Genomic DNA, 25,639 nt, shown 5'->3' with positions numbered 1-25,639 from the left:
GGACCAGGTCTGAACAGGACCCGGGTCTGACAAGGACCCAGGTCTACCAACAGAGAGCCTGGAACCGGCTCTCTGTTGGTTCTGGAGGAACCTGAACCCTGGATCTGCTCAGCTTCCAGGATTCTTGGAGGATTAGAAACTCGTTTGTACAAAGTCGCACCGTTTGAAATCCATCTTTGTGGAATAAACTTTTTTTGATGAAAAGTGTTTCGTTGTCATTCTTTGGGGCTCTAGGACGAGACCGGGTTAAACCTCTTAGACCTTGACTCCCCCGCAGCGAGGACTCTCATAACCACAGCCAGCTAAACATCTTGTCTTCTGTCTAGCGTTCTGTTTTCTAGAGGAGTCTTTCAGAGACAGCACAAACAGTTCACACTCTTTATTGATGTATCAGGACTACTCTGATCAACACGGAGGTCCAGGATACACTCTCTGGGAAAAACGAAAAGTACAATTAAAAGAGATGAAATAAAACATCAGCCAGGCTGTGGGATGTGATGAGGAACGCTGAATGGTTGGTTTAGTTCATGATGGTTGCGTCACGGCGTCAGATCCACGCTTTATTACGTTAAATTAGTCTTTTAATGCCCAGTGTAAACATGAAGGACTGACTGGATACCCCAGACCCCCTGAACTGGACCCCCCGGATCCCCCGGAGCTGGTCCAAACCCCCTGGACTGGAGATGATCCAGGGAGGCACCCTGGTTTGGAGGGACCCCTTCAGACGATGAAGGAATGCAAAGAGGAGAACGCTCCTCAAGGGGGTTCCTGGGGGGGGGGTCCCTCCTGGGTCTGCTGGGTCCGTCAGGGGAATCTTGGGGGGCTCTGCTGGGGACCTGGAGTCCCTGGCCCTGGTCCAGGTGGGGGCTACACCAGGACCTTGGTGATCTCTATGCTGGCCAGGGGGTCGTCCTCCAGGGGCAGAGCGGCCCCCGGCTGACAGCTGTTCTGGTGCTCCTTCCAGTCCTAGCAACACGTTAGCATATGTGGTTAACAACACGTTAACCACATAAAAAACTTAACAAAAAAACAGACATCATTATGTATACTTTGATCAATATTACAACTCAACTTAACCAAAAATATAAACCAACTAGTTCAGCCTGGGGACAAACACGCGTGTGTGTGTTTGTGTGTGTGCGCGCGCCTGTGTCTGTGTGTGGGTGCATACTTGGGTGTGTTTGTGCATGTATCTCTATGTGTGCTTGTGTCTCTGTTTGTGTGTCTCTGTGTGTGTGCGTGCTTGTGTCTCTGTGTGCCTGTATCCCTGTTTGTGTGTGTTTGTGTGTGTGTGTGTGTGTGTGTGTGTGTGTGTGTGTGTGCACTCACATTTATTACTTCAGCGGGTCACCCCGTGAGGAGCACACCAACGGTGGGGGGCCCTAAACCAGTGTGGGGCCCAAAATGGTGGGCCCCACACCGATTTCATTTGTAATGAGCTAAGAACCCTCCCCTGATGTCCCTCTTGCTTTTTCTTGAATTGGCCCACGAGGTGACAAAAACTGGAAATGAGTGTGTAAGTGTGTGTAAACGTTTTGCTCACTACCGCCCCCGGAGCCTGTAAGGTGCTATAGCACCGACACACACTTTCCGGAAATGTGTGCACACACCATGGACACACCCGAAGGAAGTGAGTCCCTTTGGCCAATCAAATTGCTGTGCTGTGGGAGCTGCCGCGAATTAGAGACAGAAGAAGAATCACGGTCAAGATCAAAGTTAATATAATATAAGAAAACATCGAAGACGGGATATTTGATTTTAATGTGATGTCTGTGATACCTGCATACAACAGGTGAGCATGATTTTGTTCAATTAATATCGTTTATCTTAGTGACGTTATTTACTGTAATACAATAACCGCTAGCTGCTACCATTAGCCACATGTGGTTATATGCTAACGCTCGATTTTAGATTTAATTGGCTGTTATATTATTGTTATTATAATGTATTATTTTCATAGACTGGCAGCTGCTACAGTGCCAGCTGCTATACCCGACTCCAGCTGACTAATTAACGTTAATGAGCTAACGCTTTCAGCGTTAGCAAATATCGCTAGCGGTTAATATTAGCATTGCGGGCCACTACTAACATTAGCAGCTAGTAGGGCTAGGCGATATTGACCAAAAGTCATGTTTCTATATTGTTTAGCTGAATGGCGATGCTAGATATATATAGATATTTTTTTCCGTGGCCGAATAAATGTGTCTATTAGTAATGGCCCGCTAGTAAATCGCACTTCCACCACTCGTACTACAAATCCCACAATGCACTGCAACTGCTGACACGCGGGTGACTTGTGCTCCACCTCTAACCCCGCTGCTTCGGTTGTTTATTGACACACTAATCAGTGGTCCAGTGTTGACAACTTCCACTATATTTAGCAACTTTTCAGGCCCTCCATCGATTTATTTTTTTCCCAAAAAGCGACTAGACAAATCTAGCGACTTTTTCTGGGGTTATTGGGGACTCTGACGTGACAACGTCAACGAGCAGCAGGTCACTTGGACAGAGGCAGAGGAGGAATAAAAGCTAACTGGCAGCTCAAGTGAAGAAATGTACTAGTTATTTTAACGCAAAATAAACGTCTCGTTTGAATATATATCGCCCAGCCCTAGCAGCTGGCGATTTATTATTTTTTATTTATAAATATTAGCATTTTATCTCAAAAGCTTCCAGGTCATGTGATCAAATGGTTCAAAATCAGGGTTGGATCATGTTATTACACTGACTGCATGAGATACCTCTTGTTTTTACATTTGAAATCTGTTCATAATTTTTGTTCAGATGTGTATGTAAATATCATTTTTGCACAATAGCATAGCTATAGAACAATTCTCTTATGATGAATGTACAGTAATTATTACAATTATTATTACAGAACCATTATGTCTAAAAGGAGAAGAATAAAGCCTGAAGATGATGCAGAAAATATATTCTGTCTTGCACTGACAAGTCTGGATTATTGGCAAGATTTATCAACAGTTGCAAAGGTAAGTAGCAGAAGGTTCCTTGACACAACATTTCAAAAGAAAAACAGTAAAGTGGATATGACGACAGGGCAGAGTTTATTTACAGGGCAGAGGGCTATCAAGAGGGATAAAACATCTGCATTACAAAATATTAGAAGTAGATGTCATTATTCTCATGTATGGAATTTAGTTATTTTCTTGTTGTTCCCCATAGCCTGTTGGGTCTTCATTTTCATTTACTGAGTTTTTAGGAAGGTTTTTTTGATTTTTAAAATGGTGCAGGGACCCTCAAGTAGCACTTTCTTGCTCTTTATTTCTATTTATTTTAGAATCTGGATTGGTTTATGGATCAGTGACATCAGTTAATTCATTAATGACTTCAATACAAGCACCTGATACTGATTATGGATCACATCTGTTCCATTTCTACTTTGAACATAGGTTAAATGAACTAAAGTGTTCCACATTTCTGTGTTGCATCCTGTCTAAATGAAAAAATCAAAAAAGGTTTTGTTGGCATTTCCAAAAGGGTTAAGGAAGCAGTGTTGTGCTTATTATACTGGACATCTTGCTTCAATACATCCAGCATTTAAAGGCAGTAAACTAGAGCATCCTTTTACCACATTTAACTTCTAAATTGTGGGTCATGTTGCATGCCAAAAGTCACAGTGATAGTTCATCTTGTTGAAACTGGGTTGTATGATGTACTTATCTGTCTGAGCTGTTACATGTTTTAAAGCAATATTTATTACTTATAGTATTTAACACTCGTATGTTTCTAGTCTCACCCATATGGGGCCCTTCCGTTTGGTTCTCACTGAAACTGTTAAAATTGGAGTTGAGATTATGTCAGGTGTTGGACAGTGCAACAAAAACATTTATAACTGTACACTGCCTGAGCTGTTACATGTTTTAAAGCATTATTTAGAATGTGACCCACCGCAGACCCTTGTAATGGATTATGAGAGTTGCTAATACCTCAGAATGACAATGCTGTGCTCTCAGTTTGAATGTCTGTACCGTTTGAGAAACTGTTTTATCATTGGGTAACATTATCAGCCTTTGAATGTCTGTACATACAGTTGTGATTTCAGTCAGTTCTAAGTGTCTTCTTGTCTGGTATCTACATTTCAGATGAAAGACCCTCAGACTCCTGCAGCAGCAGTCGAGACAGAGACCAGCCCTGTACATCAGACGTTCCATGAGAAATCAAAGTCAGATGAGACTCACACACAGGTAAAATGACATTGTAGAGACAGTCATCATCAATATATGTGGTAGTTCTACTACCCAAATTTGCCAATGTTTACATTGCTTTAATGCAGTCAGGATTACTTATTGGGTGGTGTGATAAAGGCCGGTTAATGTCAAACACACTCGTTTCCAGTCATGTCCTTGTGGGGTCATTTTATGTCAAACACACTCTTTCTCTAGTCCCTTGTTAGTGGGAGCAGGTAACATACTGTAACACACTCGTATGTTTCTAGTCTCACCCATATGGGGCCCTTCCGTTTGGTTCTCACTGAAACTGTTTTTATGGCTCTGTCCAATACCTGGAATAATCTCAACTCCAATTTTAACATTTAGAATTGTACACTGTCTGAGCTGTTACATGTTTTAAAGCAATATTTATTACTTATAGTATTTAACACTCGTATGTTTCTAGTCTCACCCATATGGGGCCCTTCCGTTTGGATCTCACTGAAACTGTTAAAATTGGAGTTGAGATTATGTCAGGTGTTGGACAGTGCACCAAAAACATTTATCACTGTACACTGCCTGAGCTGTTACATGTTTTAAAGCAAAATTTAGAATGTGACCCACCGCAGACCCTTGTAATGGATTATGAGAGTTGCTAATACCTCAGAATGACAATGCTGTGCTCTCAGTTTGAAGGTCTGTACTGTTTGAGAAACTTTTACCATTGGGTAACATTATCAGCCTTTGAATGTCTCTACATACAGTTGTGATTTCAGTCAGTTCTAAGTGTCTTCTTGTCTGGTATCTACATTTCAGATGAAAGACCCTCAGACTCCTGCAGCAGCAGTCGAGACAGAGACCAGCCCTGTACATCAGACGTTCCATGAGAAATCAAAGTCAGATGAGACTCACACACAGGTAAAATGACATTGTAGAGACAGTCATCATCAATATATGTGGTTGTTCTACTACCAAAATTGGCCAATGTTTACATTGCTTTAATGCAGTCAGGATTACTTATTGGGTGGTGTGATAAAGGCCGGTTAATGTCAAGCACACTCGTTTCCAGTCATGTCCTTGTGGGGTCATTTTATGTCAAACACACTCTTTCTCTAGTCCCTTGTTAGTGGGAGCAGGTAACATACTGTAACACACTCGTATGTTTCTAGTCTCACCCATATGGGGCCCTTCCGTTTGGTTCTCACTGAAACTGTTTTTATGGCTCTGTCCAATACCTGGAATAATCTCAACTCCAATTTTAACATTTAGAATTGTACACTGTCTGAGCTGTTACATGTTTTAAAGCAATATTTATTACTTATAGTATTTAACACTCGTATGTTTCTAGTCTCACCCATATGGGGCCCTTCCGTTTGGTTCTCACTGAAACTGTTAAAATTGGAGTTGAGATTATGTCAGGTGTTGGACAGTGCACCAAAAACATTTATCACTGTACACTGCCTGAGCTGTTACATGTTTTAAAGCAAAATTTAGAATGTGACCCACCGCAGACCCTTGTAATGGATTATGAGAGTTGCTAATACCTCAGAATGACAATGCTGTGCTCTCAGTTTGAAGGTCTGTACTGTTTGAGAAACTGTTTTACCATTGGGTAACATTATCAGCCTTTGAATGTCTCTACATACAGTTGTGATTTCAGTCAGTTCTAAGTGTCTTCTTGTCTGGTATCTACATTTCAGATGAAAGACCCTCAGACTCCTGCAGCAGCAGTCGAGACAGAGACCAGCCCTGTACATCAGACGTTCCATGAGAAATCAAAGTCAGATGAGACTCACACACAGGTAAAATGACATTGTAGAGACAGTCATCATCAATATATGTGGTAGTTCTACTACCCAAATTTGCCAATGTTTACATTGCTTTAATGCAGTCAGGATTACTTATTGGGTGGTGTGATAAAGGCCGGTTAATGTCAAACACACTCGTTTCCAGTCATGTCCTTGTGGGGTCATTTTATGTCAAACACACTCTTTCTCTAGTCCCTTGTTAGTGGGAGCAGGTAACATACTGTAACACACTCGTATGTTTCTAGTCTCACCCATATGGGGCCCTTCCGTTTGGTTCTCACTGAAACTGTTTTTATGGCTCTGTCCAATACCTGGAATAATCTCAACTCCAATTTTAACATTTAGAATTGTACACTGTCTGAGCTGTTACATGTTTTAAAGCAATATTTATTACTTATAGTATTTAACACTCGTATGTTTCTAGTCTCACCCATATGGGGCCCTTCCGTTTGGTTCTCACTGAAACTGTTAAAATTGGAGTTGAGATTATGTCAGGTGTTGGACAGTGCACCAAAAACATTTATCACTGTACACTGCCTGAGCTGTTACATGTTTTAAAGCAAAATTTAGAATGTGACCCACCGCAGACCCTTGTAATGGATTATGAGAGTTGCTAATACCTCAGAATGACAATGCTGTGCTCTCAGTTTGAAGGTCTGTACTGTTTGAGAAACTGTTTTACCATTGGGTAACATTATCAGCCTTTGAATGTCTCTACATACAGTTGTGATTTCAGTCAGTTCTAAGTGTCTTCTTGTCTGGTATCTACATTTCAGATGAAAGACCCTCAGACTCCTGCAGCAGCAGTCGAGACAGAGACCAGCCCTGTACATCAGACGTTCCATGAGAAATCAAAGTCAGATGAGACTCACACACAGGTAAAATGACATTGTAGAGACAGTCATCATCAATATATGTGGTAGTTCTACTACCCAAATTTGCCAATGTTTACATTGCTTTAATGCAGTCAGGATTACTTATTGGGTGGTGTGATAAAGGCCGGTTAATGTCAAACACACTCGTTTCCAGTCATGTCCTTGTGGGGTCATTTTATGTCAAACACACTCTTTCTCTAGTCCCTTGTTAGTGGGAGCAGGTAACATACTGTAACACACTCGTATGTTTCTAGTCTCACCCATATGGGGCCCTTCCGTTTGGTTCTCACTGAAACTGTTTTTATGGCTCTGTCCAATACCTGGAATAATCTCAACTCCAATTTTAACATTTAGAATTGTACACTGTCTGAGCTGTTACATGTTTTAAAGCAATATTTATTACTTATAGTATTTAACACTCGTATGTTTCTAGTCTCACCCATATGGGGCCCTTCCGTTTGGTTCTCACTGAAACTGTTAAAATTGGAGTTGAGATTATGTCAGGTGTTGGACAGTGCACCAAAAACATTTATCACTGTACACTTCCTGAGCTGTTACATGTTTTAAAGCAAAATTTAGAATGTGACCCACCGCAGACCCTTGTAATGGATTATGAGAGTTGCTAATACCTCAGAATGACAATGCTGTGCTCTCAGTTTGAAGGTCTGTACTGTTTGAGAAACTGTTTTACCATTGGGTAACATTATCAGCCTTTGAATGTCTGTACATACAGTTGTGATTTCAGTCAGTTCTAAGTGTCTTCTTGTCTGGTATCTACATTTCAGATGAAAGACCCTCAGACTCCTGCAGCAGCAGTCGAGACAGAGACCAGCCCTGTACATCAGACGTTCCATCAGAAATCAAAGTCAGATGAGACTCAGCCACAGGTAAAATGACATTGTAGAGACAGTCATCGTCAATATATGTGGTTGTTCTACTACCAAAATTGGCCAATGTTTACATTGCTTTTCTGGATGCAGCTTTTTAGTCAGATCATTTCATGTTTATATGTTACTGTTAATTCAGGAACAGTTTTTGGTTAGGCTAACTTGTCTAGTTAGCAGATACTGCCATACATGACCTTTTCAAGTAACAGTTTTTTGCTGTTTATCTGTGTTTAGGTGTTTACTGTCCAAGGGTTTCCGCTTGTTGATTATTCAGATAGTGATGAAACTGATGAGGATTGTAAGGAGAACAAAACTCCCACTCCACACCGTGATTTTCTAAGGAACAATACAGAAAACATTCTGGTATGCCGCTGATGCTTTGAATTTCATTCAAATGTTTTTAGTCAAGTAATTGTATAAAGCCTCCTGTTACTGGTTTTAATAGATTGTATAGATCTATAGATTTAATAGATCTACAACTGTATTTTGTTTTCCTGTAATCATTTGTTGCAGCCCTAGTTCAGTCTCAATTTTGCCTAGAGCATGGTTACTATTTCATCAAAGTGTGAAATGTAGTTGTTGTTTCCATAAATAAATACATGCTCCTTCAGGACAACTTGTTGAAAGCATTTTATTTTATTGTTAGCCTCAAAAATAAGACTTAACCCAGGTCAACTGGTCTGGCAGTGATCAGGTCTGGGTGTGGACACTGAAGTTTAACTCAGCTTTCCAAGATATTTGGTTTATCACAGTTTGTGACTTAACAAGGGGGAAAATTGCTTATTCACATAGGGCCATGTTGGTTTGGATAGCTTTTTTCTCTTAAAATAATTAAATCATCATTTCATTTAAAATGGTTAAGTGCTGAAGATCATTATTTGATTACCATGCTACTACCCTATCTTCCTGTTGATGATCTTTTGTTAAGATGATAGCACATACAGTAGTTAATGAGCTTACAAGGCATTTGAATTTGCAGGTGTAGAGGGAAAAGAGATGGAATGAAGGAAGATAAATATAGATCCTCAACGCAGTCAGTGTCTGTGTGCAATAGAAACAATTTGTGGGCCCCAGATAGTAACTTAACACCCTGCAAAGATATAAAAACAAGAAAAGTGTGTGTGTGTATGACGCTGGACCTCACAAGTACTGTATGTTAGAAACGGGCCCCATAAGTGACCAAAAAACTGGCATGGAGACAAAAGTTTTAAATTTTGTTAAATTGAAGTGATTTTTGTGATTGGGATTTTTTTTTTATTTTACCTGATTTTTTTCAGCAGTGTAGAACCACTGGAAAGGGTGGACCCCATAAATGAGCAAAAAACTGGTGGGCCCCCTGAAGGGCAAAAACCAGTATGTGTGTGTGTGTGTGTGTGTGTGTGTGTGTGTGTGTGTGTGTGTGTGTGTGTGTGTGTGTGTGTGTGTGTGTGTGTGTGTGCGTACCTTCTTCTGGCAGAAGGTGGAGCAGTAGTTGACCTTGTGACAGCCGGCGCACTCACTCATGGCCGTGCGGCCGCAGTTCACACACATCTGCTGTAGGGGGCATCATCATCATCATCATCATCATTATAATTGTTAACGTGACAACAAAGAGGTTGTTTGCTCCCTGCAGACCTGGGATCAGCGGACAGAGGTCCTGCTGCTATGAACACATCCTACAGGCACAGCATGAGCCCAGGAATACCTCTGTGTCTGTCTGTCTGCCCACAACCTTGTCTGTCTGTCTGTCTGCCTGTATGCCCACAACCTTGTCTGTCTGCATATTAGGTGTGTCTTATGTTGTATCTTTCTTTCAGACAGACAGACCTTCCCAGCTCTGTGTCTAGCTGTGTGTGTATGTGTGTGTGTGTGTGTGTGTGTGTGTGTGTGTGTGGGGGGGGGTGTGTGTGTGTGTGTGTTTACATTGATTGTGATCTCTGTGAGGTCGGAGCTTCTCTTGGTCTCTGGATCATTCGTCTGGAAGGAAACACTTTGGAACTACACACACACACACACACACACACACGCACACAGGTCGTTATATATATATATGTATAAAAAAAGATATATAGATACTTGGTGTTTCCCAATGTGAAGGAAGCATGCTCAACGGCCACCTTTTTAAGGACACTGCGCCACAGAACGCCAACAAGCACTGTTCCCATGTTGAGAACACTCGGAAATTCGCGCCCTTTTCGCGTCCTTTATTTTTGAGAAGTGTGATGGAAAATCGACATGTTGTTACGTTTTTTGTCTTTATATGAACTTAAGTTTTGTTACTATTTTGTGTGATGCATATATTGCCTGCCTTCTACTCTCCTTGTGGGTCATGTGTAAACCTTTGAGTTTCGTGTGATGCATTTATTGCCTGCCTGTTCCTCTCCTTTCGTGTGATGATATCTATTGACACATTCTGTTTCCGTGCAATCCTTTGATGGGTGGGCCTGTTCCTCGACTCCCTGGGGAGCGTCGAGAAAGCAAAGGGTTACATGGCACGGCCGCGACCCCCTTTTATGACATCCTGGGGAGCTTCAATTGTGAAGATTACCATCTGGTAAAAAAAGGCTTTTGGTTTATTGGGGTACAGCTCCCCTCCAGAACCCAACCTAAGTGTATAAGAACTCCTAACTTTAGCCACTCAGCGGACTTCTCCTTGCAAACCTTTAGAGTATGAAGTAAGACGCAGGGCGAACTTCCATCTGAGGCCTCAGATTATTGTAGTGTATGCCTGTTATGTTGTTTGTTGATGCATGTTGTGATGTATCTTTGTTCGTACTTTTATTACAAATATATATGACCACCAATTGTCTACAAGTATTGTGTGCTTTTTGCATCAAAATATCTCATCTGTCTTAGACGCAAACTCTGATAGAGAAATTGCCACGACAGAAGTCCGAGAGTTTATTTTATTTTTTTCAACGAGCCAAAATACCCACAATCCTTTGTGTTCACATGCTACGCGGGGTATTTCAAAAATGCGTATGGAAAGCGATACACATTGCTTTACACAAGTGAAGTTATTTGAACGTTTTCAGAAATATTTTTTGCCGCATTGCTTGTTATAGATCAATGTAAATGCAAAGTGTGATAGTGTGGAAGCACTTCCACACTAGCAAGTCGTTCCAAACTCTGAACGCTACAAACGCTAGGCAGCACTCAAGCCCCATCTCCATAGGACGCGACTCGCAAGGAAGTGTTCTAGCAAGGTTGTAGCCTTCACTTTGGGAAACAGTCAAAGGATATGGTTGTACCTGGCTGACTTCCTTCCTGGTCAGGTGACCGGAGGCGAAGTGCTCTGATTGGCCGGCCTCCTGCTTGGCCTGCCCTATCAGTGCCTTCAGCTGCTGGACGTTGCCAAGCAACGTGTCAGCCAGCTGCTCCAGGTAGAGCCAAGGGCCCCTTGGGGCGTCGCCCAGCCCCGGCCCCGCCCCCGTCGCCATGGTGACCTCGCCGTCGCCAGGCACCAGAGAGGTCATGACCTCTAGGCCGTTGACCAGCCCCCCTGGGGAGGGAGGGGCCGACACCTTGGACTGGAGGGGGGGCGTCGTCAAGGTTACCGCTGCGGGGAGTGAGCTCAGCACTGTTGGGAGGAGGGGGGGGTTAATACTGTCTAACCCCTACCTGCTCCTTGATGACCTGCCTCTGTACTGTCTAACCCCTCCCTGCTCCTTAATGACCTGTCTCTGTACTGTCTAACCCCTCCCTGCTCCTTAATGACACGTCTCTGTACTGTCTAACCCCTCCCTGCTCCTTAAGGATCTGTCTCTGTACTGTCTAACCCCTCCCTGCTCCTTAATGACACGTCTCTGTACTGTCTAACCCCTCCCTGCTCCTTAAGGACCTGTCTCTGTACTGTCTAACCCCTCCCTGCTCCTTAATGACACGTCTCTGTACTGTCTAACCCCTCCCTGCTCCTTGATGACCTGTCTCTGTACTGTCTAACCCCTCCCAGCTCCTTGATGACCTGCCTCTGTACTGTCTAACCCCTCTCACCTGTGGTGGTGGTGAAGACGTCACTGGGGGCGGGGCTCTCTGACGGGGTGGGGGGGTCGAAGGTCAATGTTCCAGAGGTGGTGATCTGTCCCGACGGAGACACCGTGACTGGAGGACAGACGGCCAATCAGGTCACTCACATTTGAAAACATCCAATGACAACCAATCTTTGTGTGTGTTTGTGTGTGTGTATCTGTGTGCCTGTATCTGTGAGTGTGTGAGAGTGTGTGAGTGTATCTGTGTGTGTGTGTGTGTGTGTGTGTGTGTGTGTGTGTATAGTGCGTGTGCGTGTGTGTGTGTGTGTTTGTGTGTATGCACTCCTACAGGTTGCCCCGGGGGTCAGCGTGATGTTCTTGGGTGAAAGCTCGTCCTTCTTCTCCGAGGGGTCAGAGTCCTTCTTCCTCCTTTTATAGGGGACGAAGAGTCTCACCGGGCCAGTCTGCACCACGCAGAGAGACAGGCAGGGAGACAGGGCACGCAGGGAGACAGGCAGGTAGACAGGCACGTAGGGAGACAGGTAGGGAGGGAGACAGGCACGCAGGGAGGCAGGCACACAGGGAGACAGGACAGGCAGACAGACAGGACACGCAGGGAGACATGCAGACAGACAGGGACATGCAGGGAAAGAAAATTAAACGTTTGTGTTTGTGTGTGTTTGTGTTTGTGTGTGTGTGTGCGTATATAGTGCGAGTGTGAATGGCTGCTTGTTTACCATGCTGATGTTTTCACTTTCCAACGAATCTCCTTCCTTCAAAGACTAGAATGAGAGAGAGCGAGAGACAGCGAGAGAGAGAGAGGTGAGAGAGCTACAGTAATAGTGGTACCAGGGTAAGAGACATAGAGCTGCAGTAATAGAGCGGTACCAGGGTGAGAGACATAGAGCTACAGTAATAGAGGTACCAGGGTGAGAGACATAAACATACAGTAATAGAGGTACCAGGGTGAGAGACATAGAGCTACAGTAATAGATTGGTACCAGGTTTAGGTCGTCACAGCAGGCAGAGCAGGTACAGGAGGCTGCGTGGGGGTTAAGGATCCTCTCCTGGAATATAAACACCAGCATTAATACAACATAATACTACCATTAATACGACTATAATACTATTATAGTACTACCATTAATACTACTATAATACTACCATAACACTACTATTTATACTACTCTAATACTATCATAATACTACTATAATAAAACTATAATACTACCATTAACACTACTATTATACTACCATTAATACTACTATAATGCTACTATAGTACTACCATTAATACTACTATAATACTACCATAACACTACTATTTATGCTACTCTAATACTATCATAATACTACTACAATACTACCAAAATACTACCATAAAGCTACCAAAATACTACTATAAATATTACTTAAATACAACTATAATACTACGATTAATACAACTATAATACTACCATTGATACTACTATAATACTACCATTAATACTACTATAATGCTACTATAGTACTACCATTAATACTACTATAATACTACCATAACACTACTATTTATGCTACTCTAATACTATCATAATACTACTATAATGCTACCATTAATACTACTATGGTACTACCATGATATGACTATAATACTACTATAATACGATTATGATACCACTATAATACTACTATAATACTACCATTAATACTACTATAATATTACCATTAATGCTACCAACAATACTACCATAATACCGGCATTAAGAGGGCTAACATACTAGCATTAAGGGCTAGGCGTTGCTAGGCACCGGGAGGCAGTGTTGCTAGGCTACCTGGATGAGGCACTGCAGCGGTCTCCCGGCGTAGCGGATGCTCCTCTTCCAGTCCTTGCTGCTGGCGCGGCCGGCCATGCCCTCGAACTCGGTGGGCGTGAACCACTTGTTGTTGTGTTTGATGCAGCGACCTTTGCCCCCTGGACACAGACACACATGTTGACCCAGACGCACGCTAGGAGGCTTTTCAGACTGCATCACACTCTCTGTATGTACTCTCTATATGTAGGGTGTGTGTGTGTGTGTGTGTGTGTGTGTGTGTGTGTGTCTATGTGTGTGTGTTTCTATGTGTGTGCGTGTCTCTGTGTTTGTGTCAGCTCACCGGAGCCCAGCCGGCTCTTGTGCAGCACCCCGCTGGTGTTCCTGCAGCGGACCGGCAGCTGGCTGTTGAACACTGAGGGGTCCCAGTTGTACTTGGAGCCGCCGTCCTTCTCTGACGCCACCGCCAGCACGGCCCCCTGGCCGCCCGCTGGACACACAGCGCACTGTACACACTGGACTACACAGTACTACACTGGATACAATGGACTATACTGTACACACAGTACACTGTACACACTGGACTACACAGTACTACACTGGATACAATGGACTATACTGTACACACAGTGCACTGTACACACTGGACTACACAGTACTACACTGGATACAATGGACTATACTGTACACACAGTACACTGTACACACTGGAATACACAGTACTTCACTGGATACACTGGACTATACTGTACACACAGCACATTGTACACACTGGACTACACAGTACTACACTGGACTATACTGTACACACAGCACACTGTACACACTGGAATACACAGTACTACACTGGATACACTGGACTATACTGTACACACAGCACACTGTACACACTGGACTACACAGTACTACACTGGATACAATGGACTATACTGTACACACAGCACACTGTACACACTGGACTACACAGTACTACACTGGACTATACTGTACACACAGCACACTGTACACACTGGAATACACAGTACTACACTGGATACACTGGACTATACTGTACACACTGGATACACTGGACTATACTGTACACTGTACACACTGGACTGTACTGCACAAACTGGACTATACTGGAAATACTGGACTATACTGTACATACTGAACACACTGTACACACTGGACTATACTGTATACACTGTACATATATATAGATAGATAGATAGATAGATAGATAGATAGATAGATAGATAGATAGATATATAGAGATCTATCTATCTATCTATCTATCTATCTATCTATCTATCTATATACAGAATGATCTATGCCTTTATTCCTATAGTGTCGATCTATAGATCTATGTATCTATATACCGGAGGCCAGTGCTGCCGCAGCGCCCTTGAGCCCAGCAGCCTGCACGATGCTGCCATCGGCGTGGACCACGATGAGGGTGGCCTTCTGGGAGCCCAGCCCCTCGGACAGTTGCAGGGTGGTCCGCCCGCTCTGAAATATACAATGCATTTTAATAGATAAGACTCTAAGTTATAATATATGAGATTCGATGTAAAAATACATGATATTCTACATTATAATATATGAGATTCTACATTCAAACATATGTAAAACTACATTAAAAAAGATGCTATTCTACATTCAAATATATGAGATTCTACGTGATAATATATGAGATTCTATATTCAAATATATAACATTCTACATTGAAATATATATTAATTATACTATGATATTCTTCAAAATAATATATGATATTCTTCATTCAAATATAGCATTTATAATATTTGATATTCTACATTAAAATATATCAGTCATTTGAATATATATTTGACATTATAATACATTATATTAAACATTATAATATATTATCTGATGCATTCTCCATTCAAATATATATTATGTTACACATTATGTTTAATAATATATTATATTCTCCATTAAAATATATAATAGATTATATTACATTATAATGATGATAGATTATATTACATTATAATCTATTCTAATCTACATTCCCATTGATATATATGACATTATATACTATGATATATTAAAATACATAATGTACAGTGTATAATTATGCATTGTAATGTACAGTATATGATCGTGTATCATAACAGATTATTGTATGAACTCACAAACACGTGTTCTGGAAGGCTCCCCGTCGTGGTGAAAACTGTCTCCGACGACGACTGTACATCACCCACTGTTACCGTGGTTACCTCTGGGGAGACATATACGTACATAAACATATATATACACGTGTGTGTGTGTGTGTGATTACGTTTTATTTTTCTGTGTTTAACTTTTGGAATGGTGATGAAAACCATTTGGAGAGTTCACTCACCAGGCTGCTAAATTCACCCTAGCATAGCAGCCGCCTAGCATAGCAGCACCATAGCTTAGCAGCACCCTAGCTTAGCATAACACTAGCAGAGCAGCACCCTAGCATAGCATCACCATAGCATAGCAGCAACCTAGCATAGTAGCAGCCTAGCATAGCATAGTCAACCTAACCATAGTAGTGTTTACCCCATCCTAGTAGTGTTTGAACCATCCTAGTTGTTTACACCTTCCTAGTATTGTTTACACTATCCTAGTAGTCTTTACACCATTAAGTAGTTTACACAATCCTATTAGTTTACAGTTATTCTAGCAGTGTTGACACCATCCTAGTAGTGTTTAACCCTTCCTAGTAGTTTACACCATCAGAGTAGTGTTAACCATCCAAGTTGTTCAAACCATCCTAGTGGTCATGTTTACACTATTTGAGCAAGGTTTACACCATCCTAGTAGTGTTTTAACCATCCCTAGTAGTGTTTACACCATCCTAGTAGTTTACACCATCCTAGTAGTGTTAACATCATCATACTAGTAGTTTACACCATCCTAGTAGTGCTAACATCATCATACTAGTGTTTACACTGTCCTAGTAGTGTTAACATTATACTAGTATTTTACACCATCTTAGTAGTGTTTACATCATAATACTAGTGTTCACACCATCCTGGTAGGGTTTACACCATCATAGTAGTTTACACCATCCTAGTGGTAATGTTTACACAGTCCTAGTAGTGTTTACACCATCCTATTGGTGTTTACACCATCCTAGTTGTTTACATTATCCTAGTAGTTTACACCATCCTAGTGGTAATGTTTACACAGTCCTAGTAGTGTTAACACCATCCTAGTAGTGTTTACACCATCCTAGTAGTGTTTACAACATCCTGGTTGTGTTAACCATCCTAGTTGTGTTTTCCCGGTTGTGTGACCGGACGTCTTGCCTCCGAACGCCGCCTCTGCCGCCTCCTCGTTCGGCAGCGCCTCGGCTCCTAGGTCGAGGCTCTCCGCGCCTCCGAGCAGCGTCACGCTCACTTCGGCCTCCGACTCGGTGTCAGACGACTCGGGTCCGAGCGCCTTCGTCGCCGACTCGGCTTCGGTTTCTTCATCCATTCCTTACCCGCCGACGCACGACTGGAGCCGAACCTATCCGAACCTATCCTCACCTGTTCTAACCGATCCCACGGACGCTGACGTACGAGGTTATTGTTTAAGGGGATTATACGGTTAAAATATTACATTTAGAGACACTTTGCTGTCCTCATCAAGTCTATAAATGGCGACTCAGAATTTAATATTTTTCATGCACTGCGCACAGGAAAGAGGTGCACCGGAAATGACCGAAAGAAAACGAGCGAGCGCGAATCACAACGGTTACTGGACGCTCGTCACCCGAGTGGCGTGCACGAGCTCAGTGGTGTGTGTCGTACAGCGTTGCTGAGGCATTTAAACCACAGCAAGTGAGGATTTCATTCGGCGACATGAAATAATTTTGGTGGCCGTCATTTTCCACGGACGAATATAATAAAATAAGAAGAAATAGGAATAAAACGTAGATAATTTTATTATGCAAATAATGATCCCATTACTATAACACCGGTATAAGATTATATTATTTAGGAATTATATTTTCTCACAACGTCAGCATCAGGGTTTCCTTGTGTTAGGATCTGGCAAGATCTGGTGCATCCTTTTATACCGCTAATTTTATATTTAACTGTTACTAAACCTGCTGAACTAATCAGAAATATAGCTTCTTAAACCTGTTAAACGAATCCCTCATATTATCATTAATTGGATTTAGTAACAACAAGGCAAAACTAATGACTTCTTCCACTTCTTTGCACCTCTTTGTTCTTCTGTATTTTAACTGCTCTGTCTCCAGGGTCAGCCTGTCCTGTCCTGTTCTCCATCATTCATCATCATCGTTAACATCCTATCTTCTGTTACACTGAATAACCAATAGATTGAATTAAGCATCAGGCGCAACAGAAATAATGTTTCCTTTATTATTTAATGGTTCACATGTCACCCAACACTCCCAGTATACGGTCGGTCCACCAGTACACATCACTACTTTAGCGGCCATAAATATTATTTGTCATTATTTAATATGTTTTTGTTTTATTTATGTATTTAATCAGATTTTTATGAATATTGAGTTTGCATCATTAGGTAGGAAGGTATGGAGGGACTTTAGGGTGTAACAGCCAATGCACGTGAGCAGACGTTATTCACTCCTAACTTGAGCAGAAGAGTGAAGATGTATTTCTTTTGGGATTTTGAACCGGGTAATTTTCCCAACCGACCTCACACTGCAGGAACCCATCCTACATCCCACTGAAGGAACCCATCCTACATCACACTGCAGGAACCCACTCTACATCACACTGCAGGAACCCACCCTACATCCCACTGAAGGAAGCCATCCTACATTCCACTGAAGGAACCCATCCTACATCACACTGCAGGAACCCATCCTACATCACACTGAAGGAACCCATCCTACATCCCACTGAAGGAACCCATCCTACATCACACTGCAGGAGCCCATCCTACATCAATTACAATTACAATTACAATTAGGGCATTTAGCAGACGCTTTTATCCAAAGCGACTTACATCAGTTAATATACACATTGACACACCGACGGCAGAGTCAACCATGCAAGGTGACAGCCAGCTCGTCAGGAGCAGTTAGGGTAAGTGTCTTGCTCACATCAACAATCAGCTAGGAGGAGCTGGGGATCGAACTAGCGCTGGGGATCACACTGCAGGAACCCACCCTACATCCCACTGCAGGAACCCACCATACATCCCAATGCAGGAACCCACCATACATCCCACTGCACTGTCTAGGACCAGCTGATGGTTACTGGAGCAGGTTTCGATGGGGCCTCATATAGACAAGTTCCAATACCAATTATTCATTCCCAAAACTGATTGAGATTCCTGAACTTGAGTATCGGCAGATGCAGAGTATATCCCGATACAGCATCTAGCATTGTAACTACTAATAGCACTTGTTCTTATCATATACATTTAGAATATATTATTATTATACATTCGTATTCTTCCAGTTTATTAACGGATCATAACACCGTAGTGAATGTGTGATGTGTTCTGCCTGTGTAGTAAATGAGTCACGTGATGGTATCGGATCGGCGCATAGACTTGCATACTTGCCGATACCCGATACTGCGGGGTCTGAGGAATTTTCGATACTGGTATCGGCATCAGAAAACAACTCTAGCCTCATAACAGAAGGAATGTCTGATGTTAACAGGGTTGAGGGTTGATGAGCGCTAGAGCACATCTCTCCTTAAAAAGCCGCACTTTATTTAATGTTACTGACATAATGTTTATTTCAACCATGCCATATAATCCTGATCCTCAACTGAATCCTCAAGCTTCTATATCACTTTTGTTACTTTTCACTAAAATTTCCCCGTCCCAAAACCAAAGTCTATATACATTATTAGAGATAGAAGGATAAACACATTACTCCCCAGGCAACACAATCCCATCACCACTAATACATGTGTGCACAGAGCTCTCATACAACTGAGGCTCCTGAAACACCAGCAGAGGGGGGCGGTGAGGCCTCACTGGGACCGGACCCCATCTGCACCTTCAGACCGGGGGTCGGTGAGGAAGCTGTGGAAGGCTCCAGTCTGCCCAGTGGCTCCGCTGTGGGTCGCCCAGTACGCCCTGGTAAAGGTTCTGATCTTCAGACTCTAGTCTCTCTGTGGAGTTCATCAACAACTTCATTATTGTGACAGGATGGTGGGGTTGTAAACTGAAGTCCTGTTGATGATTCTCACAGATGAGAGGCCGCCCGGCTGGTCTGAAGCAGGGGTACCAGGCCTGGACTAGAGGTACCAGGTCCGGACTAGGGGTACCAGGCTCGGCCTAGGGGTAGGGGGTCTGGACTGGGGTGCCAGGTCCGGACTACGGGTCTGGGCTTTGGGCACAGGGTTCGGGTCTGGGTACCGGGACTGGGCCTGGGCTTGGGGTAAAGGGTCTGGGCTTGGGGTACCGGGTCTGGGTCTGGGTTACGGGGTGTCGGTCTGGGTCTGGACTAGGGGTACGGGGGTGGAATGTTGGTGGAGGGTGTGGTCGGAGCGGTGGTGCTCAGCTCTGTAGGCGGGAGACGAGGTAGTAGAGCAGGAAGAAGAGCGCCACCAGCCCCCCCGACATATAGCACATGATCTTGCGGTTGTCCCGGCTGGATCGCAGCATGGTGGAGAAGCGCTTCACGCTGCCCGTCAGCAACCCCGTCGCACTCAGGAAGTCAGAGTCCTGAGGACGCACAAAACAGGAAGTCAGAGTGCTGAAGACGCACAACACAGGAAGTCAGAGTCCTGAGGAAGCACAACACAGGAAGTTGGAGACGCTTCACATTCACAGTAGTCGTGGAACAAACACACATAACACAGGATTTTATAAATAATATAAAATCATCTTGAGAAGATCTCACCATGCCATCAATGTACATGTTCTGGTCCTCTGCGTCCTTGTCGATGTCATAGGCCAGCTTCCACAAAACACAACAAACACTTTAAGGAACACCCACAGACAATTTGTATTTGTTAAAGGACATTAGTTAAAAAACACATACAGGCTTGTATATTTTATCAATATAATTAATACAAATATTAATAATCTGAGTAAGGCAAAGCTTCATCGCCATTCGATCTAGAGAAATATTATCTAAAAACTGCTAATCAATCATTATTATTATCAATAATTGCTAACTAATCAATAGATCTCCTAACTGTATTGATATCCAGTCAACTGTGCTCCTCACGTACCGACTTCAGACGGGACACTTTGCTCGCCAGGTTCTCCGCCAGAAGTTTGTTCTCGGCATCCAACATGTCATCAACTGCTCCATGTCCTGCATTTAAAACTCATCATTATTGAGCTGAACTAATCAACATTGATCATAGCGAGCTGAACTGATAAAACACTGATCGTTAGTGAGCTGAACTGATAACACTGATCATAATGAGCTGAAGTGATAAAGACTGATCATAGTGAGCTGAACTCTCGTCTATCCTCGGATACAAACATGAACACTAAACCCTGAAGTAAACAGGGCAGTATTCTTTCATGGCTGCTCGACTTAGTGATAGTAGTTCATTAGTTCACTAATACTGTACACACTACATAGTATATCGTTAGTCGTCCTGTTTTTCATATGAACCGTCTACTGCACTCGATAACATTGATACAGTAGTGTTGACTTTAATCATACAATCGATATTTTAACCTAATTCTATGAGTTGTCGACGTGTCAAGACATACCCCGACCCCAGTCAGCCATGTTGTCGTGTTGTGAGGATCTACGGAAGCCGCGGAGAACCAAACCGTCCGACACTGCGTTTATCCTCCCCCACCACAAGATGGAGCCAAACACGTGTGAGTGTGTGTGTATGGGTGTGTGGATGTGTGTGTGTGTTTTAATTCTCTGAGTGTGTGTGTGTGTTTTAATTCTTAGAGTGTGTGTGTGTGTGTGTGTTTGCTACATCTAACTCTTTATACGGCTGTGAGCTAACTTTATATACCGCTTTGAGCTAACTCTTTATGCCGCTATGAGCTAACTCTTGAACTGCTATCAGCTAACTCTTTATACTGCTATGAGCTAACTCTTTATACCGCTATGAGCTATATCTTCATAATGTAATGAGATAACTCTTTATACCGCTATGAGCTTACTTTTTATACCGCTATGAGCTAACTCTTTATAATGCTATGAGATATCTCTTTATACCGCTATGAGCTAACTCTTTATGTTTTGAGCCAACTCTTTATACCGCTATGAGCTAACTCTTTATACCACTATGAGCTAGCTCTTTATACCGCTATGAGCTAACTCGTTAACCGCTATGAGCTAATTCTTTATAACGCTATGAGCTAACTCTTTATACCGCAATGAGCTAACTCTTTATACCGCTATGAGCTAACTCTAATTCAGACACCAGTAAACTGGTTCTTTGGCTACGAGCTAACTGTCGTCAGCCCAGCGAGGTCACGCCAGGGATATGGTAGTGGTGATGTCATCACCCGCTAGTGTTTAGTTCCAGCCAGCCAATCGGCTGCAAGGGCTGTCTAGGAGGTCCACGTGCACAGACCTATAAGACTGTGTGTGTGCATGTGTGTGCTTGTTAATTCTATGTGTGTATGTGTGTGTGTGTGTGTGTGTGCTATAATCCGCCTGTGGCGTATTAGGAATATTTGCAAGTACATGCATCAGTGAGTGTGTGTGTGTGTGTGTGTGTGTGTGGAGCCTGGTGTAATCCTTTATAGTCTGGTCCCTGAGCATGCAACAGTGTGTGTGTTTGCACATGGGTACCTGTCTCAAGCATGCAGCTCCAGGAGCGTGCACGTCCAGGAGAGTGCAGGTCCAGGAGCGTGCACCTCCAGGTGCGTGCACGTCCAGGAGCTTGCACGTGGCTGATTTATGGAACTAGGTGGTCCGAACACCAGCTGCCCCCCGCGGTGCGTCCTCCCTGCTGTAGCCTGACCTCCTGCAGACAGGGAAGGGGGAGAGGGGGAGGGGGAGAGGGGGAGACGGGGGGGGAGAGGGGGAGAGGGGGAGGGGGAGAGGGGGAGAGGGGGAGACGGGGGGGGGGGGGAGGGAGGGGGGAGAGGGGGAGACGGGGGGGGGGGGAGAGGGAGAGACGGGGGGGAAGGGGGAGGCGGGAGGGGGAGGAACATCGGAGGAGATCGAGGTGGAGGAGGTGGAGGGTGAGGAGGTGAAAGAAGAGATCGGAGAGGGGGTGAGAGGAGGTGGAGGAGGTGAGAGAGGAAACGGAGGGGGAGGTGGAGGTGGAGGGGGAGTAGCTGGGAGAGGGGGGGAGTGGGAGGAGGTGAGAGAGGAACTGGAGGGGGAGGTGGAGGTGGAGGGGGGGTAGGTGGGAGAGGGGGGCAAGGGGAGGAGGTGAAAGGAGATATGGTGAAGAGAGGAGAGAGAGGTGGGAGAGAAGACTGGGGAGGAGGAGAAGATGGAAGATGGTGGAGGGGAGGAGGTGGGAGAGGAGACTGGGGAGGAGGGGAAGATGGAAGGTGGTGGAGGGGAGGAGGTGGGAGAGGAGACTGGGGAGGAGGAGAAGATGGAAGGTGGTGGAGGGGAGGAGGTGGGAGAGGAGACTGGGAAGGAGGAGAAGATGGAAGGTGGTGGAGGGGAGGAGGTGGGAGAGGAGACTGGGGAGGAGGTGAAGATGGAAGGTGGTGGAGGGGAGGAGCTGGGACAGGAGACCGGGGAGGAGGTGGCAGGAGCTGACCAGGTGTCGTCACTGCCAGCGGCTCTGACTCCCAGCAGATATGCGTGGCTATTTTTAGCTTAATCCTGTTTGGATGAGGTCGTGCTCTCCTATCGCCGCGGCGACGGAGCAGTCCACTGCTAGTCTGTTGCGGGTCCGCAGCCGCTCGGAGACAGGATGTTAAATATCAGAAAGATGACCTCACTTCCTACTCAGAGACACATCTTCGTGCTTGTGGACACATGTAAGTAACTCCGCCCACCTCGTTAACCAACAGGTCCCCTCATTTAAATCCTTTGTTGTATTACCTCGTAGATACCTTCTATCATGTTGATCTGTCATGTTTAGATCTATTATGTAGATCTGTTATGTTTATCTAACATGCATTTATCTATCATGTATATATATTATCCATATATATCATGTATATATATCATGCATATACCTGTACCTCTTCCTGTACCTCTATCTCTACCTCTACTCCTCTACCTGTACCTCTTTACCTCTACCTGTATCTTTACCTGTACCTCTACCTGTAGCTTTACCTGTAGCTCTACCTCTACCTGTAGCTCTTACTCTACCTCTCTACCTGTACGTCTACCTGTAGCTCTACCTCTACCCCTCTATCTCTACCTGTACTTTCTACTTCTACCCTGTACCTGTACCTGTACCTTTACCTGTACCCCTCTACCTGTACCTCTACCCCTCCCCCCTACCTCTGCGTCTACCTGTACCCCTCTATCTCTACCTCTACCCTACCTCTACCCCTCTATCTCTACCTCTAACTGTACTCCTCTACCGCTACCTGTACCCCTCTACCTCTACCCTACCTCTACCCCTCTATCTCTACCTCTAACTGTACTCCTCTACCGCTACCTGTACCCCTCTAGCTTTACCTGTAGCTCTACCCCTCTATCTCTTCCCCTCTACCTCTACCTTTACCCCTCTATCTCTACCTCTACCTGTACCTCTACCCGTACCCCTCTACCTCTGCCTTAACCCCTCTACCTTTACCTGTACCCCTCTACCTCTACCCCTCTATCTCTACCTCTACCCTACCTCTACCCCTCTATCTCTTCCCCATATCTACCCCTCTACCGCTACCTGTACCTCTACCTCTCTATCTCTACCTCTAACTGTACCCCTCTACCGCTACCTGTACCCCTCTAGCTTTACCTGTAGCTCTACCCCTCTATCTCTTCCCCTCTACCTCTACCTGTACCCCTCTATCTCTACCTCTAACTGTACCCCTCTACCGCTACCTGTACCCTCTACCTCTACCTGTAGCTCTACCCCTCTACCTTTACCTGTACCCCTCTACCTCTACCCCTCTAGCTCTCCCTCTACCTGTACCTCTACCTGTAGCTCTACCACTGACAGTTTGATCATCTACACTGTTAATCTCACATGTTCAGGCTTTAACAAAGGAACTATTTCAGCACCCTGCGTTCCTCGCTTCCATCCCCCTCCTCACCCCTTCCCCGACCATCCCTACCCCCGCCACCTCCCTCCCTCCCCATCCCTCACCCTACCTCCCAGCCACCTCCCTCCCTCCCTCCCTCCCTCCCTCTCACTCCCTCCCCCTCCCTCACCATACCTCCCCACCACCTCCCTCCCCCTCCCACCACCGCCCTCCATACCCCCCCTCCCTCACTATACCTCCCCACCACCTCCCTCCGTCCCCTCCCACCACCTCCCTCCCCCCTCGCTTATCATACCTTCCTCTCTCCCCACCACCTCCCTCCCTCCCATCCCCCGCTCCCTTACCATACCTCCCTCTCTCCCCACCACCTCCCTCCCTCCCCCTACCTCCCCGACATCTCCCTTCCCCTCCCTCGCTCTCCCTCCCCCCTCGCTCTAGAGAGCAGGTGAGCCACCTGTCGCCCCCTCCCCGGGTCTCACTTGGTATGTTCCTCTGCCGCTCATTCAGTGTAAACCGTCAGAATGTTTTCTGTGAGGTTGTGATGAGGAGGGACAGCTGACTGAGCTGAGATAGAGTTTGGCGGGTCTCGAACAAACTGGAAGTACTGTTGGCGATGCGTAGCGACGCGTGTGTGAGCGCTTGCCGTGCTTCACTCAGGAGTTTAAGTTGAGTCGCCCGCAGCAGCAGCGAACACCCATGGCCACCGGTTGTCTAATTAGATTAGCCAGAGGCTTTTCCTCAGATAATCATCCTGCCGGCTCTCTTCTCCTCTCCGCTGGAGCTACCGCCATCCCGCTGCTCCGCTTGAAGGTCGAATCTTATTTCTGAACGGAGTGTGTTCAGTAGACCCAGCGGGGTGCCGACCGAGGTGAGGCGGGCTCGAACAGAGTGAGGGTTCTCGAACAGAGTGAGTGGTCGCGGACAAAGTAAGGGATCTCGGACAGAGTGAGGGGGCTCGGACGGAGTTGGGCGAGGAGAGCGACAGGGGAGACTGTGAGTATCCTCTGTTCTCCAAACTATGTGATGGTGCGGTTTTGTTCTTGCACAGTGTTGCTGGTGAGGAAACATGTTCGGTTTTAACAGTTAATTTATTCATCAACCTTTCAGGGATAACTTTCAGGGTCCA

At 44.6% G+C, this 25,639-nt stretch overlaps 2 protein-coding genes across 2 annotated transcripts; both read right to left on the bottom strand.

Moving 5' to 3' along the window:
- Nucleotides 1–364: 364 nt before the first annotated feature.
- On the bottom strand, nt 365–17,117 carry deaf1 (DEAF1 transcription factor). The gene is made up of 13 exons (XM_079743613.1): nt 16,767–17,117; nt 15,621–15,706; nt 14,841–14,970; nt 13,823–13,969; nt 13,501–13,640; nt 12,688–12,753; nt 12,424–12,468; nt 12,036–12,150; nt 11,712–11,819; nt 10,970–11,298; nt 9,642–9,716; nt 9,183–9,272; nt 365–966 (listed from the first exon to the last, which is right to left on the bottom strand). The coding sequence occupies exons 1-13, from the start codon at nt 16,933–16,935 to the stop codon at nt 868–870; spliced, it is 1,599 nt and encodes a 532-aa protein (XP_079599739.1). The 5' UTR covers nt 16,936–17,117; the 3' UTR covers nt 365–867.
- Nucleotides 17,118–17,808: 691 nt separating this feature from the next.
- bet1l (Bet1 golgi vesicular membrane trafficking protein-like) lies at nt 17,809–21,152 on the bottom strand. Its single transcript, XM_079743958.1, has 4 exons — nt 21,133–21,152; nt 20,637–20,722; nt 20,303–20,359; nt 17,809–20,124 (listed from the first exon to the last, which is right to left on the bottom strand). Exons 1-4 carry the CDS (start codon nt 21,149–21,151, stop codon nt 19,957–19,959), a joined length of 330 nt encoding a protein of 109 aa, XP_079600084.1. The 5' UTR covers nt 21,152; the 3' UTR covers nt 17,809–19,956.
- Nucleotides 21,153–25,639: the final 4,487 nt, after the last annotated feature.

This window comes from Pollachius pollachius (genome assembly GCF_949987615.1).
Source record: "Pollachius pollachius genome assembly, chromosome: 9".
Taxonomy (NCBI): domain Eukaryota; kingdom Metazoa; phylum Chordata; class Actinopteri; order Gadiformes; family Gadidae; genus Pollachius; species Pollachius pollachius.
Note: the sequence above shows the minus strand (reverse complement) of the source record. Positions and strands in the feature narration are given on the sequence as shown.

What these genes read in the sequence shown, in the direction of transcription:
- deaf1 (XM_079743613.1), bottom strand. Translation starts at nt 16,935, where the DNA reads ATGGATGAAGAAACCGAAGCCGAGTCGGCGACGAAGGCGCTCGGACCC. An exon ending in GCCTTCCAGAACACGTGTTT is followed by an intron (nt 14,971 to 15,620) that starts GTGAGTTCATAC and finishes TGTATATTTCAG; the next exon opens with AGCGGGCGGACCACCCTGCA. An exon ending in CCAGGAAGGAAGTCAGCCAG is followed by an intron (nt 9,717 to 10,969) that starts GTACAACCATAT and finishes GTGTGTGTGTAG; the next exon opens with TTCCAAAGTGTTTCCTTCCA.
- bet1l (XM_079743958.1), bottom strand. An exon ending in AAGTGTCCCGTCTGAAGTCG is followed by an intron (nt 20,360 to 20,636) that starts GTACGTGAGGAG and finishes GTTTTGTGGAAG; the next exon opens with CTGGCCTATGACATCGACAA. An exon ending in ACATGTACATTGATGGCATG is followed by an intron (nt 20,125 to 20,302) that starts GTGAGATCTTCT and finishes GTGCGTCCTCAG; the next exon opens with GACTCTGACTTCCTGAGTGC.